Below are 17,434 nucleotides of genomic sequence, written 5' to 3'. Positions count from 1 at the left end.
AAGACGAGGCAGCCCTCAAGCACAGGAAGAACATAAACCACACTATAAACACACACTCTCCCAACCACACACAACAGACGGGGCAGCCTCAAGCACAAGAACATAAACCACACTATAAACAGACACACACTCCCAACCACACACAACAGACTGGCAGCCCTCAAGCACAAGAACATAAACCACACTTTAAACAGACACGCTGCCCCAACTACACATGACAGGCGGGCAGCCCTCAAGCACAAGAACATAAAGACACACTCTCCTAATTACGCACAACAGACAGGGTTGCCTCTTACCTGACTACCCGTGAAACCTACCCAGGGCCAACACACTATACATACGCCACACGAAAATACAATAAACTAACAACAAGTCTTCCATCCACCCTGGAACACAAGCTTATGAGGACAATCTCTACTCATGGTAATGCGCACAGTTTTGACCAACATTTGGACACATTACTTTTAAAACTATCACTCTTGCATCTTTGTCAAAGAATCTGGGAACCACCTCATAAACTTCTTGTCCTACTGTAAACCCCACTGGCATTATCATAATGTAACAAAGGAATACTCTAATAGTACATGACCTCAACAGTTGCATACACTTGTATTGTTTGACATGTTAAGCTACCAGTAGATCATGACACACATCATGTGTCATTTCTTCAAATGTACTTCAGCTATTAAAGTACTTGGGATGCCACCAAGTAAATAAGGTATTTTTTTATTTTTTGATCCTCTTAAATAGTGCAAAGGCTACACTGTGTAACTTAACAGCATTGCAGAGTGGCAGTTTTCTGAATTATAGATGTCACCTTACATGCATGTTCACACAAGTTTAGCAACCGCTGCTACAGCTGTTGCAAGAGCTAAAACACGAAGTTAAGTAGCAATACTTACAGCACCATGGATCAGTAAGGCTGGAGGACAAGACAGGTGTTGTGATCCCTTCATGGAACGGTCCATTGGTGGTTGGAAAAGGATCAAGCGCTAATCTTGGTGTGGAGTTCATCGTATCTGGGGAGGAATAAAAAGGTAAGATGCAAGAAGACAAGATCAAATGGAATGAAGAGGGAATGTTAAGAAAGTGCAGAATGGGAGTAGGAAGGAGTGTGCAAGTAAGGTTGGGAGGTGGATGGTGTTTGGTTGAGATATTAGGCACAGGGGAAAAGTGACACACACAGGTAGACAGGAGAAAATGGAAGAAAAAGAGTATGGAAGGAAGTGTGTAAGAAGTGAGCGAGGCAGGGAAATCATGGAGGGAGTAAAGTAAAGGAGACAGTAGAGAGTAAGGGAGAATCTTACACTATTGTGGATGAAAGGAAAATGGAAAGATTGTAGTGTGGGAAGAAACTATATAAGAGAGTTGGTGGAGGGATGCAAAGTACTATATGAAGAAGGAGAAAGATATTAGACAGAAAGAAAGGGGAAGGGATGGAAGGCAGGAGACTGAAGGAAGGAATGAAGTGATGGAAGGTTAGACAATATGGTAGGGAATTGAAAAGGAGCAGATTGGAAAGTTTTAGGTTTGAAGAGAGGGGGAATAAGACACAAGTCAAAGGAAGGCAGGCTATCTGAAAGAAAGGCGGATAAAACAGAAAAAAACAAAGAACACGAGGAAGGAGAATGAAAACAGGAATAAAATCAAAGAAAGAAAAATAGTTTCTTTTAAGGAACATAAAGAGTAGAGAGAATAAATAAGCCACACAGCTGGAACATGTTTATCTTCCAAATGTAATTATTTATTTCCTTTCTATTTCATCAACTCCTATGGTCGCTTTGACAGCCTGAGCACCTGTCCAGAGGTCTGCAATTAACAACAAGTTTGGATCCACATGGTTGACTAATACAGTACTTTTTCCAAGGATGATAAAAAGAGTAACACTCAGTTAGGAATTAATAACACCAAAAATTCAGTGTGTGGTGTGATCGATAAAACAAACTATTATTAAAGTCATGTGATCACAAGAGTTATTCAAGTAACAAGGTCTATAGTATAGTGTTTTTTAATTGATAGTCATCATGGGAGCGTTGGATCGGCTGCCCCTGAAGTTAACTTGGCTCTGCCCAATGCCCTGTCTGTAGCGGATTTGGACACTGCACCCACGGTGGTGGGTGATGGTGCTGAAGCATTCACCCCCATCCACAGGATATGTGTGTGCAACCTTTCATGCAGAAGAGCAGCACCCTGCTTTGAGGATTCAGGCGGGACTGCCCTTGCGCACTTCCTTCCCTCATGATGTTCCGGAAAAGGCTGAAAACTCTTCTATTTAAAACTTGTTAGTATGGCTCTTCCCTGCTAATTTATTTTATCTTGGTGGTGTCTCCTACAGCACCAAGAAACGTTTGTGTACGAGCACTATGAAAGTAACTTAGAACTTGAGCAGGTGATATTTTGCCACCAGGAGGATGATGTCCCTTCAAAGATGTCTATTAGTAGTGCTTCCCAAAGTGTTTGGTTTATCAGAGAGAGCAGTGGCTGAGCATATGTGTCAACCAACTCTGTCAGCGAGAAGACAGGGAATGGTGGTTCCTATTTGCTCATCGAGGTGGTCTGAGAATAAAAAGTAATTGGGCAAAGGCCAAGCCCAATGATTTCGACTCACAGTTTACCTTGGCAGCTGGTGAGCTTTGAAAGGGGTGGGGCACAACAATTACCAAGAGGAGCGAGTGAGTTTAACTTTTTCTAGGAAGGTTGAGATGGTTCTCCCACCCAGAAATTTGTTTAAATAATGGGGTTAAATTGTGAATTTTAAAGCACAAGTTTTACATAAATTTGCTCTACATACATGGGCTCTGAAAGGGCTCTTATTAACTGTTGAAGTACCTTCATGATGTGCCAAGCCTCTGAAGCTGGTTGCTCCCCTAGACTCAACCTCTTCTTTAAAAAAATATGAAGTGGGTGACCCCAATAAGTCAATAATTATTTCAATTGTGCTGGTGTCAGCATGTTGTCATGCTTGACCTTCTCATAAAATGGTTTCTCCATTATGCCAAGAATTACATACAGAAGAAAGGGGACTACTAAAGAGCAAGTGACAGACGTGTGTCAATGACTGCCTCCATATTCCAAGCTTGGCCCATAAATCAAAGGTTTAACCTACCATTGTCTAGTAGAACGGGAAATATATGATCCTTTGTTTCCATCCCATGAGAGGCCTTCTTCAGGGCTCTGGGGTCTTGGTCTTGTAAGTGGCCAATTAACAGTGTCTTGTTTCATCACTTTCATGCTCCTTCAGTTCTCACATTCGTCACAAAATCTTAACTCAACTTCTCCTTGCTGAAACTCTCCTTCCATGAGCAGCAACTCCTCTCAACTTAATCTTTCCCCACACAGTTCCAACCTTGGCAACGAATTCTTACTGATTTACCACAAGTACGCCCATCATACATTGAGGTTTTTTCAGTAGTGTGCATTAATCAGTATCTACAGAGCATCAATAATCAGCCGACCAATCATACATTGAGCTACCGCAGAAACATACATGAACAGACTATTGACATTAATGAAGGATAGCAGTTGATATCACTGGCTTGATCTTTGGTACCCTGGTATGGCTCGTTCTAACCCAGTTCTTGGACTCATGAAGGCATCCTCACTAAGGACAGGGATGAAGGAGCCCTAGTTACTTCATTTATTCAAGCCCTTGCTCGTCCCTCAACAGCAAATAGGGTCTGTGGAGAGGTGAAAGGGTGAGATAAAAGGTCAACCCTGTGATATTTTGGGGTCTAAAGGGTGCAGGATGTCAGTTCCACTGCCCTAGGCATTTTGAAGAATGAATGTCCATTAATAAGAATCTATAGATGATCATAAACCGGCTAACCATCACACATTGAACTATATCACAAGAGTACCCCAGTCACACTCCTTGTATTATCATAATCCAACCACAAATAGCAGACAACAGGTGTCATGCTGGCTGCCATCTACTGATTCTATGTGGCATCAAAGGTTCATTGGAATAATGTAAGAGGAAGTTGTATAATCACCGACATCTTTTTTGCACTTGCCTGGGCGATTTATTAGTAAGCACCCAAGTGTGCCATAGGCACATACTGATCTAAACCAAGAAATTGTGGACAAATGTTGTGTTATCTAAACTTCCTTTCGAATTTTAGATGCTCTGGCCTTAATAACCACTTACCAAAAATATTTTTAACAAATGTTCGTAACTGGGAAAAAATCAATACATTCCCACCCAAGCTCCGACCAAATGCAGGGCCGGACTGGCCGTAGCGGGCAATGGGCATTTCCCCAGAAGGCTGGAAGGGTGGGGGTCGGTTTTGCAGTGGTGTGGGCCGGTTTTGTTACTGGGGCCCCGGTTTGCAGCAGTGCTCCAAAATCAGCCTCCAGTAACAACAGCTGGTCTGATAAAATTGCCAGGACTGCTTTGGGTTCCCAGTCCGGCTTGCAGAGATAAGTACTTGCTACCTTCAAACAGCTTAGGCTGGTACTGCTGAGGAATTTAGCTTAAGGGCAAAAGAGACCAGATTCCCTTTCATTAGTGGTAAGTTTGAATTTCTTTTTATTTTGCATTACATCTGAAACCATGTACCCACAGATGGAGCGTTTGGATTTGCCCAATGTGCGCACTGAAAGGCTATGAACATTTTTGGCACATTAGCATTAGCCACTTTTAAGGATACAAAAGATCCTCCTGTGGCATTACCATTTCAATCGTGTGCCATCTTTCCTTAATGGGATGTCATGAGGTTTTGTCTCACCTGGGAATCTATCATCCGGTCGGCTGCTGTTCATGCCAGGAGGTTCATGATGGCCATAACAGTTATAGAAGCCATCTAGATTTCTGCAGACCTCCTCTTTGGAACAAACATTGAGCTCGGGGTACGTGCATTCATTCACATCTGTGTAGAAAAAAAATCATTTCACAAATACTGTCTAAAGTTTGGACATCAGAAGTGAAGTAGAACCAGATATTGTGCATAAGATCCAGGAAAAGTACAAGCATGCCCTGTGCCCACATTGGTGCTTTAATATGTGCAAATCACTAGTTCACTGAGTTTTCTTAATAATCAGGTAAGATAGTGTGGAGGGTTGAGTGCAGGGAAGGGGAGAGGACGTGTGTGTTTGGTGTGTGAGCGTATGCACACACACACACACACACACACACAGCGGAGGACCAAATTATGCAGCAAGGTTCATTAAATTATCTGATAATAAAAGGCCAATTTTGTGGTATAATGTAGCAGCACAGCACATTTTGTCAAGGTTTCAATTTGTTAGTACCAGTTTATCACCTACAGCAACGTGAAACTGATGGATGACTAGTTAGCCTTTGTAAAGGGGCACCACATATAGCGGAGATTTTAGTAACTTTTGAGTGGTGTGAGCTAAAGACACTTTTTTGTCAACCTCTGCAAATTATGCAATTTGCTAATGTAGTGTTGTCACTGCAAACTGGTTCCACAGCTTCACACACATCACACCTTCTATAGTACTGCTTATTGCTTATATAAAGTTATATAGTAATGTGCTTTTGACAGTTTTTCGCTTTGACTATGAATATGCTGCTATTGTGTGATGGTGAAAAGGAAGTGCAGCCCACTATCGAACAAAGTCAAGCAATAATGCGCTTGAGAAAGAGGTAAGTGCAGAACAGAGATGAATGGTTGAAAATGTCTTGCAATTAGAAATTTGGGGGAGGGGTGGATTATGTGTGAGCTTGTAACAGCAGGTGCCCGTCAAAAATGTATGCAGTTGAGAACGGAATCAAGGTGGTGGTTTCTAGCATTCAACAGAATGGTTCATTAGGTAGAGCATCACTGAGAAAGAGAAGAAGTAGGGACCAAACCCATCATGTCTACTTAGAGGAGATAAGGAGGACAGGTAGAGGGTTGGGCTGTGGCAGCCAATGCATCGATGAATGAAAGTATATGGATATAAATCATGTAGATATTCATGGAAATAGGGAGTAAAACGAAGGCTGAAAATGTGATGGCGATCAGGTTGCGCATTTGTCTCGGTATAAGAAAGGATATTGTAAGAGGTTTTTAACAGGATATATAATTTGTGAGCTTGAAGCAGTCAATAACAGGGTAGTGCAGTGTAAATCCTGAGGAGAAGCAGTATGCAAATTGTAAATTTTAGGTAATCATAGGTACACTATACCTAACTACCGTATGCAGGCTCCTACGGTAGTGCTGCAAAGTCAAAATATCAGTGGTGACTGTAATAAAAAAACAATAATGGCTCATAATGACAGCAGAACAGAAAAAGAAAAACGTCAGAAATAACAGACAGAGGAATACAGTACCTGAGTGAAAAACAAAAAGTTGAGTCAGGATTGCCCAGAGACGGCTGTGTAAAAAAGGCTGTAAAGAAGTGAAACAATCAACAATGCTCTGTTATGTTTGTTATACAGGTTTGTAGAATGCACTATCACCAGGGACAGTATCCTGATGCTGAGCAGGTGTGAGTCCAGACACACCTAGGGCATAGTGGTACTACTTGAAAAGCCAGGTCTTCAGCTTCTTGCAAAATTCACAAAGTGAGTAGTAGGCTCTCATGAGTAACAGCAGGTCATTCCAAATTTGAGGACCCATGTAGGAGAAGGCTCGACTACCAGATCTAATTTTCCATATGAGTGGGATTTGTAGAAGTAACTTTCCGGATGCGCGGATCTGTCTGGAAGGTTTGGAAAAGCTGATGTAATTGTTTACGTATGCCGGACCAGTGTATCAGCAGTCGCTTAACCCCTTAGCTGCTGGGCCTTTTCCCCCCCAGTGCTGAGCCCTTTTTTGGCTTTTTGGGGTAGTTCGCGCTTAGGGCTTCATAACTTTTTGTCCACATAAGCTAACCACGCCAAATTTGCGTCCTTTTTTTCCAACATCCTAGGGATTCTAATGGTACCCAGAGTTTGTGGTTTACCCTGGAGGAGACCAAGAAAATAGCCAAAATACAGTGAAAATTTAGTTTTTTCCAAAAAAATTGGAAAAAAGGGCCGCCGAAGAAGGCTTGTGGTTTTTTCCCTGAAAATGCTATCAACAAAGGGTTTCTGGTGCTGAAATCACTATCTTCCCACCTTTCAGGAACGGGCAGACTTAAATCAGAAAACCACATTTTCCAACACAAATTTGGCATTTTACTGGGACATACCCCATTTTTACTATTTTTGGTGCTTTCAACCTCCTTCCAGTTAGTGACAGGAATGGGTGTGAAACCAATGCTGGATCCCGGAAAGCTAAACATTTCTGAAAACTAGACAAAATTCTGAATTCAGCAAGGGGTCATTTGTGTAGATCCTACAAGGTTTTCCTACAGAAAATAACAGCTGAAATAAAAAAATATTGAAATTGAGCTGAAAACAACAGCCATTTTTCTTTATGTTTTACTCTGTAACTTTTTCCTGCGATGTCAGATTTCTGAAAGCAATATACCGTTTTGTCTGCTGGACTCTTCTGGTTGCGGGGATATAAAGGGCTTATAGGTTCATCAAGAACCCTAGGTACCCAGAGCCAATAAATGAGGTGCACCCTGCAGTTGGTTTTCATTCTATACTGGGTATACAGCAATTCATTTGCTGAAATATGAGGAGTGAAAAAGAGGTATCAAGAAAACCTTTGCATTTCCAAAATGGGATCAAGATAAGGTTTTGAGGAGCAGTGGTTATTTGCACATCTTTGAATTCCGAGGTGCCCATACTAGCATGTGAATTGCAGGGCATTTCTCAAATAGACATCTTTTTTACACACTCTCTTATATTTGGAAGGAAAAAATGTAGAGAAAGATAAGGGGCAATAACAATTGTTTTGCTATTCTATGTTCCCCCAAGTCTCCCGATAAAAATGATACCTCACTTGTGTGGGTAGGCCTAGCGCCCGCGACAGGAAATGCCCCAAAACACAACGTGGACACATCCCATTTTTTCACAAAATACAGAGCTGTTTTTTTGCAAAGTGCCTACCTGTAGATTATGGCCTCTAGCTCAGCCGGCACATAGGGAAACCTACCAAACCTGTACATTTTTGAAAACTAGAGACCTAGGGGAATCCAAGATGGGGTGACTCGCGGGGCTCTGACCAGGTTCTGTCACCCAGAATCCTTTGCAAACCTCAAAAAGTGGCTAAAAAAACAAGTTTTCCTCACATTTCGGTGACAGAAAGTTCTGGAATCTGAGAGGAGCCTCAAATTTCCTTCCACCCAGCGTCCCCCCAAGTCTCCCGATAAAAATGATACCTCACTTGTGTGGGTAGGCCTAGCGCCCGCGACAGGAAATGCCCCAAAACACAACGTGGACACATCACAGAAAACAGAGCTGTTTTTTGCAAAGTGCCTACCTGTAGATTTTGGCCTCTAGCTCAGCCGGAACCTAGGGAAACCTACCAAACCTGTACATTTTTGAAAACTAGAGACCTAGGGGAATCCAAGATGGGGTGACTCGCGGGGCTCTGACCAGGTTCTGTTACCCAGAATCCTTTGCAAACCTCAAAAAGTGGCTAAAAAAACAAGTTTTCCTCACATTTCGGTGACAGAAAGTTCTGGAATCGGAGAGGAGCCTCAAATTTCCTTCCACCCAGTGTCCCCCCAAGTCTCCCGATAAAAATGATACCTCACTTGTGTGGGTAGGCCTAGCGCCCACGACAGGAAATGCCCCAAAACACAACGTGGACACATCACAGAAAACAGAGCTGTTTTTTGCAAAGTGCCTACCTGTAGATTTTGGCCTCTAGCTCAGCCGGCACCTAGGGAAACCTACCAAACCTGTACATTTTTGAAAACTAGAGACCTAGGGGAATCCAAGATGGGGTGACTCGCGGGGCTCTGACCAGGTTCTGTTACCCAGAATCCTTTGCAAACCTCAAAAAGTGGCTAAAAAAACAAGTTTTCCTCACATTTCGGTGACAGAAAGTTCTGGAATCTGAGAGGAGCCTCAAATTTCCTTCCACCCAGCGTCCCCCCAAGTCTCCCGATAAAAATGATACCTCACTTGTGTGGGTAGGCCTAGCGCCCGCGACAGGAAATGCCCCAAAACACAACGTGGACACATCACAGAAAACAGAGCTGTTTTTTGCAAAGTGCCTACCTGTAGATTTTGGCCTCTAGCTCAGCCGGCACCTAGGGAAACCTACCAAACCTGTGCATTTCTGAAAACTAGAGACCTAGGGGAATCCAAGGAGGGGTGACTTGCGGGGCTCGGACGAGGTTCTGTTACCCAGAATCCTTTGCAAACCTCAAAAAGTGGCTAAAAAAACAAGTTTTCCTCACATTTCGGTGACAGAAAGTTCTGGAATCTGAGAGGAGCCACAAATTTCCTTCCACCCAGCGTTCCCCCAAGCCTCCCGATAAAAATGATACCTCACTTGTGTGGTTAGGCCTGGTGCCTGCGACAGGAATAGATCACACAACGGTCAATGTTGATCCTTACGTGAGGCAGCTGTTGACCCTGGGGTGATCCATTCCTGACACAGACACTAGGTGTAGGCACTCAAGTGGGATAGTGTTTTTATCAGGACAGGTGAGGAGTCACTGGGTGGTAGGAATATTGTGGATCCCAGCATATTCCTGTAGTTTGTGTGACAGAAATGCGAGAAAAATTGAGTTTTTTTTCAACATTTCAGCTTTGCAGGGTATTCTGGGTAAGAAAACTTTGGGGAAGCCACACAAGTCACACCTCTGTGGACTCCCCCGAATGTCTAGTTTCCAGAAATGTTTGGCTTTAGTGTGTTTCTCTATATGGCCGCCGAATCCAGGACCAAAAACACAGGTGCCTGCCTTACAAAACCAGTTTGTTTTGCCATGGATAATTTTGATGTCTCCACAATATGATTTGGGTGGTGGAATTTGGGGCTGAACTAAATTGGGGAGCTCCCAAGAGAGCACTCTCTCTCTGCTTGCCGCCGCATTCACCTGCTCTCTGGGTTGGCCTAACCCACTATTACCCAGTTGCACAAACAGCTTGCGAAGGGACAGCAGGACTGTCCTCATCACCTCCCTCATAATGTACTGGAAGAGGAGTTATCGAATGGGACTCCTCTGACTGAAAAATCACTCCCAGAGTCTGCGCCATTGTCCTATCCCTCAGATGCTGTCTCAGTATCTGATGTCTCAGTCTCTGATCCTATGTCAGAGCGGTCCTCTATAACCTGAGTGCAGGCAGCAGTCATCCATCAAGATGCCATCTCTGCTATTGGCTAAACTGTTGCTCTAAAACACTAGCCTACGTAGACAGTCACAAAATCGATGGTGTGTGAGATACGTGCAACAGTAGAGGCCACCTTACCTGCGCTTCTTCCCTCAATCAGCACGTACTTTCAAGACACTCAAAAAACACCTTGTCACATACCATTCGTCACAGTCTTTAGCACCTCCTGCGCCCAGTCCAACAATCATTATTGGTGCTCCCACTCCCTCCTCCTCGGATTCCCTCATTACCACCCAGCAAAAGTGCCCTTCATCTCTCCATAGACTTTGCTAATGTACTCAGCTATTTACATAAAATACAGATTTGCTCTTTGCAGTAGGCATATAAACCTTCTGCGCTTCTTTATGGCACTAAAACTGCCACTAGACAAGTCGGACCCTTTTCCCCCCAGGGAAACCACACACATATTGACAAAAGTGAGATATATATGACAGCCAATCACCTGAAACTCAACTCAAGCAAAACCGAAATAATCCTCTTTGGCCCACACAAAAACACCTGGGACCCCTCATGGTGGCCCACCACGCTAGGCCCTGCACCCACCCCCGCCAACCACGCACGCAACCTCAGCATCATCCTAGACTCCTCCCTCTCGATGACCCAACAAATCAACGCTCTCACCTCCTCATGCTTCAACACACTCCGTATACTGAAAAACATTCAAATGGATCCCCACAGAGACCAGAAAAACTGTCACTCACGCACACATCAGCAGCAGGCTTGATTACGGAAACACCCTCTACGCCGGCACCACTCTAAAACTCAAGCGCAAACTACACGCATCTAGAACTCAGCAGCACGACTCATCCTCGACCTCCGCCGACACAAACACATCTCTCCACACCTCAAATCCCTCCACTGGCTCCCCATTGACAAAAGGATCACCTTCAAGATCCTCATCCTCGCACACAAATCACTCCACAACACAGGCCCTGCCTACCTCAACGAGAGTCACCTTCCACACCCCCACACGAAACATCCGCTCAGCTGACCTCTCTCTCGCCTCTGTCCCCCGCATCAAACACACCACCACCGGGGGCAGATCCTTCTCCTACCTTGCACCCAAAACCTGGAACGCCCTCACAACCCACCTTCGCAAGACCCAAAACCTACTTCTTTTCAGGAAGGGCCTCAAAACCTGGCTTTTCGAACAGTGAACCTCCCAGCCCCTTTCCCTCCCCCCGCCCCCCCCCAAGCGCCTTGAGACCCTCACAGGTGAGTAGCACACTTTATAAATCTCTTTGGTATATATAGGTCTACCTCTATATATATATATATATATATATGTACATAGATATATCTATAGATATATCCATGTACATAGATATATCTATCTACATAGATATATAAATATAGATCTATATATAGATCTATTTTTTTTAGTTGTTGTATGGTTTCCTTGGGGGCCAAAATGGCCCCCAGGGAAACCCTACAACATCTATAAAAAAAAATTGTCCCCACAGGGGGTCACCCTGCCCACGGGCGACCCCCTGTCATTTTATTTATTTTTTATTTTTATGAAAAAAAAACAATCCCCTGGGGGGGTCTGCGATCGAGCCCCCCCACTCCCCCCCCCCCCCCCCAGGGGGCACCTACATTTTTTTTTTAAATTAATTATGCCCCCGGGGGGGGCGGCCCGTTTTCCGAGGGGGCTGCCCCCCCAAAGTGAAATCCCTGGCGTCTAGTGGTGTTTCCTGGCCCCCGATCGCAGCTGTGCTGCGATCGGGGGCCAGGAAACACTTTCAGGAAGGCCTCGTAAGAAAGGGGAGACACTCCCCTTTCTTACGAGGCCTTCCCGAACGTGGGAAAGGCCGTTTTCCCCATCAAAGCAGGAAGCGGCCGCAAGGCGCGCTGACGTCACAAAGGGGCGGGTGGGGGTCGGGGGGAGACACGGAAGCTTCCGTGTCTCCCGGGGGGGGATTAAAAAAAAAAAAATCCTCGGGTGCGACGCACCCGAGGATTTATTGATACCCTTCCTGGTGTCGGCCACTGGTCGTGACCCGCACCAGGGAGGGTGTGTGGGCGTCGGCCAGTGACAAGGCTTAACTTTGGAGACAAAACATTAAGCATTCAAATATCACAAAACAGTAATTAAATAAAACACCGGATACAGTTTAAAAATCCAAAATCAATTTATAAAAATAGGAGATACTTTTAGCTTTAAAATAACACCAAAACACATCAAATTGGATAAGGAGAACCGGAGCTAGGAATTTTTAAAGAATTAATGCTCTCTAGCGCATAGAAACAAAAAGCGCCAATCTGGTCGCACCTCGACCGGGGCAAAGTCAAATTTTAAGGTCGACCGCGATGGAGCCTGACTCGGCTACAGCCCCCGGGAGGCCTCGGTCAAAAGTTTACCTTAGAACTTAGTCGTTTTTCTGGAGATTTTCTTCAGCTGGACAAACATGCCAGTCCAATCCAACTGCCTGGAACTCATCCTCGGATACACGTCATGGGAGCCCTTGGTGGAGATTTTTACCTTCGGACTTAGTCGTTTTTTCGAGGTGAAAATCCTTTGACCGGGGCAAACCTGAATCTTGATCCGATGTCCTTGGAGCCCTCTTCGGATACACTGCCTCGGAGGTCCCGGTCAACTTTCTACGTTCGGACTTGGTCACTTTTTTGGAGATTTTCTTCACCGGGACGAACCTGCAAGTCCGGCCGGGTCACAGTTGAGGCAAGCGGGCTAGAGTTGCCGCGGAGGATCGGTCTCTCTATGGAGCTTTTTTCCAAAAGTTCTCCAAACTTCTCCAAACTTCTGGATCTTCTTCCAGATGTTCTTTTAGGGTTCTTTTGAGGTCCACAGTTCACCCCAAGGTTCCAGAAGCTCTGAGATGCTCCTTGGGGGGTGCGTACTACAACTCCCAGAGTGCACCTGGCGCAAACACATTTTTGGTCACTGGACAGTGGTCAGCTGGTTGGTTTCTTCAGGAGTTGGTGCAGGCAACACTAGTTAGAAGGTTTTCTCCTGTAGCAAACAGGGAGTCCCTCCTTGAACCAATTGAAGCAAGGCAAAGTCCTTCTTGTGGTGAAGTCTAAGTGTGCAGCTGGTGCCGTCCTCCAGAGTGCAGTGTCCAGGTGCAGGCCAGGGGTCCAGCACGGCAGTCCTTCTTCTTCTGTAGTTCTTCCTTGTTGGAATCTGATAGGGATCTGGTAGGGAACTGAGGTGGGGTTGCAGGTGTGCCAGTTTTATCCTTGCTCCTGGGTGAAAAACAGGGGGGTCCTGGTTCTCCAATCAAGGGCAGGGTCTTCCCCCTGTGATGACCACTTCCTGGGAAGTGTGGCAAAAACCAATCCCAGGGAGCAACATTCCTCAAAAATCCATCATTGCTGAAAGTGATTTTTGGAGGTTACATCTGGCTGAGCCCACCCACTGGTGTGGCTAAAAATCCTAAACACACCCCTCTCCTGCCCTCTCCTAATCTAATCAAGGAGGCAAATAATTGTCTGGGTTTGCAGGATGTGAGGGTGTTACTGGGTTGCTCCAAATGTCCTTCTCTGCTATTGAAGACCAGTTTGGCAGCCCTCCCCCTTCCTACCTCCCCATCTGCTGAGGGAAGATCTCCTCCCCCAGGCACATATCTTTGTGTTGAGTCAGGCCACTTCACACCTCATCAAGGCAGCCTGGCCAATCAGAGCAAAGCAGCAAAAACACTGCAGGGCTGAAGTTGGCAACTTTTCAGGTAAAGTTTAAAACTCCTTACCTTAACAAGTTATATGAAATCCCACAACTGGAAGTTGTGGGATTTATTATAACAATTAGTTTGATACCAAACTTGTAGTACCTGTTACTTAAGGGGACTTTTACAATTAAAATAAAGTCTCCCCATTTTAGCCTATGAAGGCCATTCACTACAATGAGGGAAAAACTAATTTGGCTGTTTTACCTTACCAGAGCTTATAAAACTATTTTATAAGGTCCCTGCTTATAGTTACGTGGCACCCAGCCCTAGGGGCACATAAGGCACACCTTAGGGGTGACTTATATGTAAAAATAAGGTAGTTTAAGGCTTTGGAACTACTTTTAATTTCAAAGTCGAATTTGCATGTAACTGTAATTTAAAAGCAGCCAGCAAGGCAGGCCTGCCTTTAAAATGACATTCGGCAGCTCAGCAGTGCACTTATGGGTGCACTACCTATGCTGGGGTCCTTAAACTTACATGCCCTACCATATACTAGGGACTTATAGGTAGGTTGACTTAGCCAATTATAATTAGCCTAATTTGCATACTGATTTCACACAGAGCACAGGCCCTGGAACTGGCACCATCAGAGTCAGGAAAACACCAACAAAAAGTGAAAAATGGGGGCAAAACGCTAGGGGACCTTTGCAATCAGCCCTGTTTTCTCACAAAATGTTTAAAAAAAATGATGAGAAATGTAGACTCAAGGAAAAAGTAAAAGTATGGTCTGGTGTTTGGGCCAATTGTAGGCTGTAGGCAAGGAGTCCTGTCACGCTTACCTTGTCTGGCAAAAGGAAGTCGATAAACCAATCACTGAGGTCACATGAGAGGTATGCCTGCTATTTTCAGATAAAGGTCTTGTGCGTGTTAGGGATTGTCTGAACTCATGTAGCTGTGGGGTAGAAGTTGTTCTGGGTTGGGTTTTTTGGGGTCCAAAGGGTGCATGATGCCAGTTCCACTACCCCTGGCATTTTGGTTTACCCCCTTTTGTTAATTGATAATTTTCCCTTCCCCCCACTATATATTTCAATATTCATATTCAATAGTACTGTCCTTGTCACAATGCTATCATACACTAATTCCACATACACTGTGACTGTTGTGCCATATTCTCCGTCTCCCACAGCACAAGACAGCAGATTTCACCCCTTAAGATGGCTGGCCTCATAACATACACTTGGTGCCACTTGCCTAACCCTCAACCCAAAACTACTTCTGCCGCTCGACTACATAAGTTCAGGCATCACCCAGCTCTTCTGAGCATTCCCTCACCACCCTCTATCACACCTTTAATATTGTCTAACTACTCTATGAACTCAAACTGTATCCCGTCAAACCAAACCAACTTGACTTCCCTCCATTGACCCCACTATACAATAATGTTAGTATGCATTAAAACAAATCTTATACCAAGAAGATTCAAAGTTGCATTTGCCGCCAATATTACCAACCCACTTCCAAAACATGATCCATCCACTGTCTAACAGACCTTAAGCTTATTCAGGACTCCATGGATTTCTTTGCCCACCTCAAGTGACAGCAACCATCTATCCAGACACAAGCAGAGACAGATTGGTACCTAACCGCCTGCTGCAAAAACAAGAACTCAGGAGAAAAGAAAACAAATTGAGAAAAATCAAATCAAAAGAAGCCCATCAGCTACTCAGAATACACAAAATCAATACACATATGCCATTACCAAAGCAGGAAAACCGCATATCTCTACCACAACTGATAAAACTTCAAATCCCCTAAAACAATTCTTCATTGTAGTAGCCAAATTCAAAGAACTTCTATTAATTTCATGCCCCCTTACACAAACTAACGGCAAGAGTGTTAACCTACGGAGCTTTTTTCTTGCTAAATTTGATAAAGTAAAAGTAGACCATTTAACTACTCATTCGACTGATGCTCACCTCACTTCATCTTGGAAATCAACTGCATCCTGTGCCGGGTTCTGGCCTCCCTCTCCCACCCCCTGAGACTGGTATGGGTTGAATCGAGAATCAAAAATTATTCCAGCACCTCAAAGTGCTAATAAAATATTGCTCATTAGCCACTTAAATTTATCATTGAAGCATCTGCTCTATCTACATATATACCATGTTCCAATAGTTGTGACCTGTCTAAAACCCCTGCTTTCCCTCGATCCCTACATAGATGTATCAGTGTAACATTATGCCCATAAGAGGAGCTGAGGGAAAAACAAGGAAATAGATGAGAGAGAAATACAGGACTGGACTCCCTCTTAAGGTGTGAATGTCTCTGCTGGCAGAGATATCAAGGACCTCAAGGGGCTCACGGCCAGCCTACGGTAATAATACGAAACAGTTCAACAACAGTATGCAACAACAAGTCTAATTAAATGTGCTGAATGATAGACCAGGCTACTGGTCATATTGGCAAATGGCAGTGGTGAGCTCCCAACAGACCAGGAAAATATACAGAAACCCCAGGGTGGAAGAAGGCCTGCAAGTCACAAGAGTACGAAGCAAGCATTAGGTAAGGTACCAACCATACCATGGAGTACAATAAGGAATCAATGGAAGAAAAAAAACAAGAGATAGCCCATGCCACGGAAAAATGGAATGGAAGAAAATAGAAAATATAAAATAGCAAAGGTGAAGGGCACAAGGGTTGGATGAGAAGTTATTTTAAGTGGAGAGGCTCAACAACTAAACTGTGGCCAAGGCAAAAATATTGACCCTCCTCTTTGCAGGCGACACCTTACTAGTGTCAAAAACGCTAAGTAGCCTCGAGGTAAATGCAGCCAAAGCAAAATACATGTCTATTAACCAGCATAAATCCTCTAGAGGAAGGATGGCCTTGGGGGGGGGGGGGGGTAGAACCAGAAAGAGTAGATGCTTTCCACTACCAACACAAGATGATGGACAGGGTACTGAAACTTTTCAAACACTCACTCCCAGTCACAGATCTGGGTTAAATGTAGCGTTCTTTTGCTTACCATGCCACCCTAGTTTGGACCCAGCCATATGCAAATCAGTCTTGACCCTGTTCCCCATGGGACCAGTCCAGCCCGAACTGCCTGTCCAGGTCCTCCCTGGACCAGAAACAAGCATCCTGTGACCGGTTTCAGCCAGGATGGCTAGAATCCAGAGGCACAGTGAGCAACTGACCCACGTCTGGGCATTAAACCGTGTTCTGTGACTAGGGGTGAGTGTTGAAAAGTTTCAGCACTCTGTCTATCGTCTTGTTGTGCTGCTATAGGTGCTTTCCACTACCTAGGAATCAATCTAACGTTGGGTATGTAATGGAAAAAAACATGTAGACAAAGCGATTTTAAAGCATAAACAAATTGCAGGCATCATTGAAGGAACAACATGCATCTCAGAGTTTACCAGTCTACGAATCTAAAGCCATTGGTGTGGCACTATATGGTGCGGAACTCTGGGGCTTCCACAATTTTGCAGACATCCCGATGTAGCTACTTAACCTTTGTTTTGGAAGGAAGTCCGTTTCAGGCAAAGCAAGAAAAGGCAAGACCACTCCTCTTTTGGAGGAGATTAAGAACTACCCCTGAATTAACTGACTGCAGAACCACTACAAGATGTGGTGAAGGTGT

At 44.5% G+C, this 17,434-nt stretch overlaps 1 protein-coding gene across 2 annotated transcripts in view; it reads right to left on the bottom strand.

Moving 5' to 3' along the window:
- UMODL1 (uromodulin like 1) overlaps nucleotides 1–17,434 on the bottom strand; it is a 499,986-nt gene that overhangs the window by 314,322 nt on the left and 168,230 nt on the right. For both annotated transcript variants that reach the window (XM_069202600.1, XM_069202601.1), the window contains exons 6-7: nucleotides 4,728–4,868; nucleotides 903–1,019 (exon numbers count right to left, since the gene is read on the bottom strand). In XM_069202600.1, coding sequence (XP_069058701.1) covers nucleotides 903–1,019; nucleotides 4,728–4,868 — 258 coding nt within the window. The remainder of the gene's footprint in view (nucleotides 1–902; nucleotides 1,020–4,727; nucleotides 4,869–17,434) is intronic.

The sequence above is a fragment of the Pleurodeles waltl genome, chromosome 8 (genome assembly GCF_031143425.1).
Source record: "Pleurodeles waltl isolate 20211129_DDA chromosome 8, aPleWal1.hap1.20221129, whole genome shotgun sequence".
NCBI lineage: Eukaryota > Metazoa > Chordata > Amphibia > Caudata > Salamandridae > Pleurodeles > Pleurodeles waltl.
Note: the sequence above shows the minus strand (reverse complement) of the source record. Positions and strands in the feature narration are given on the sequence as shown.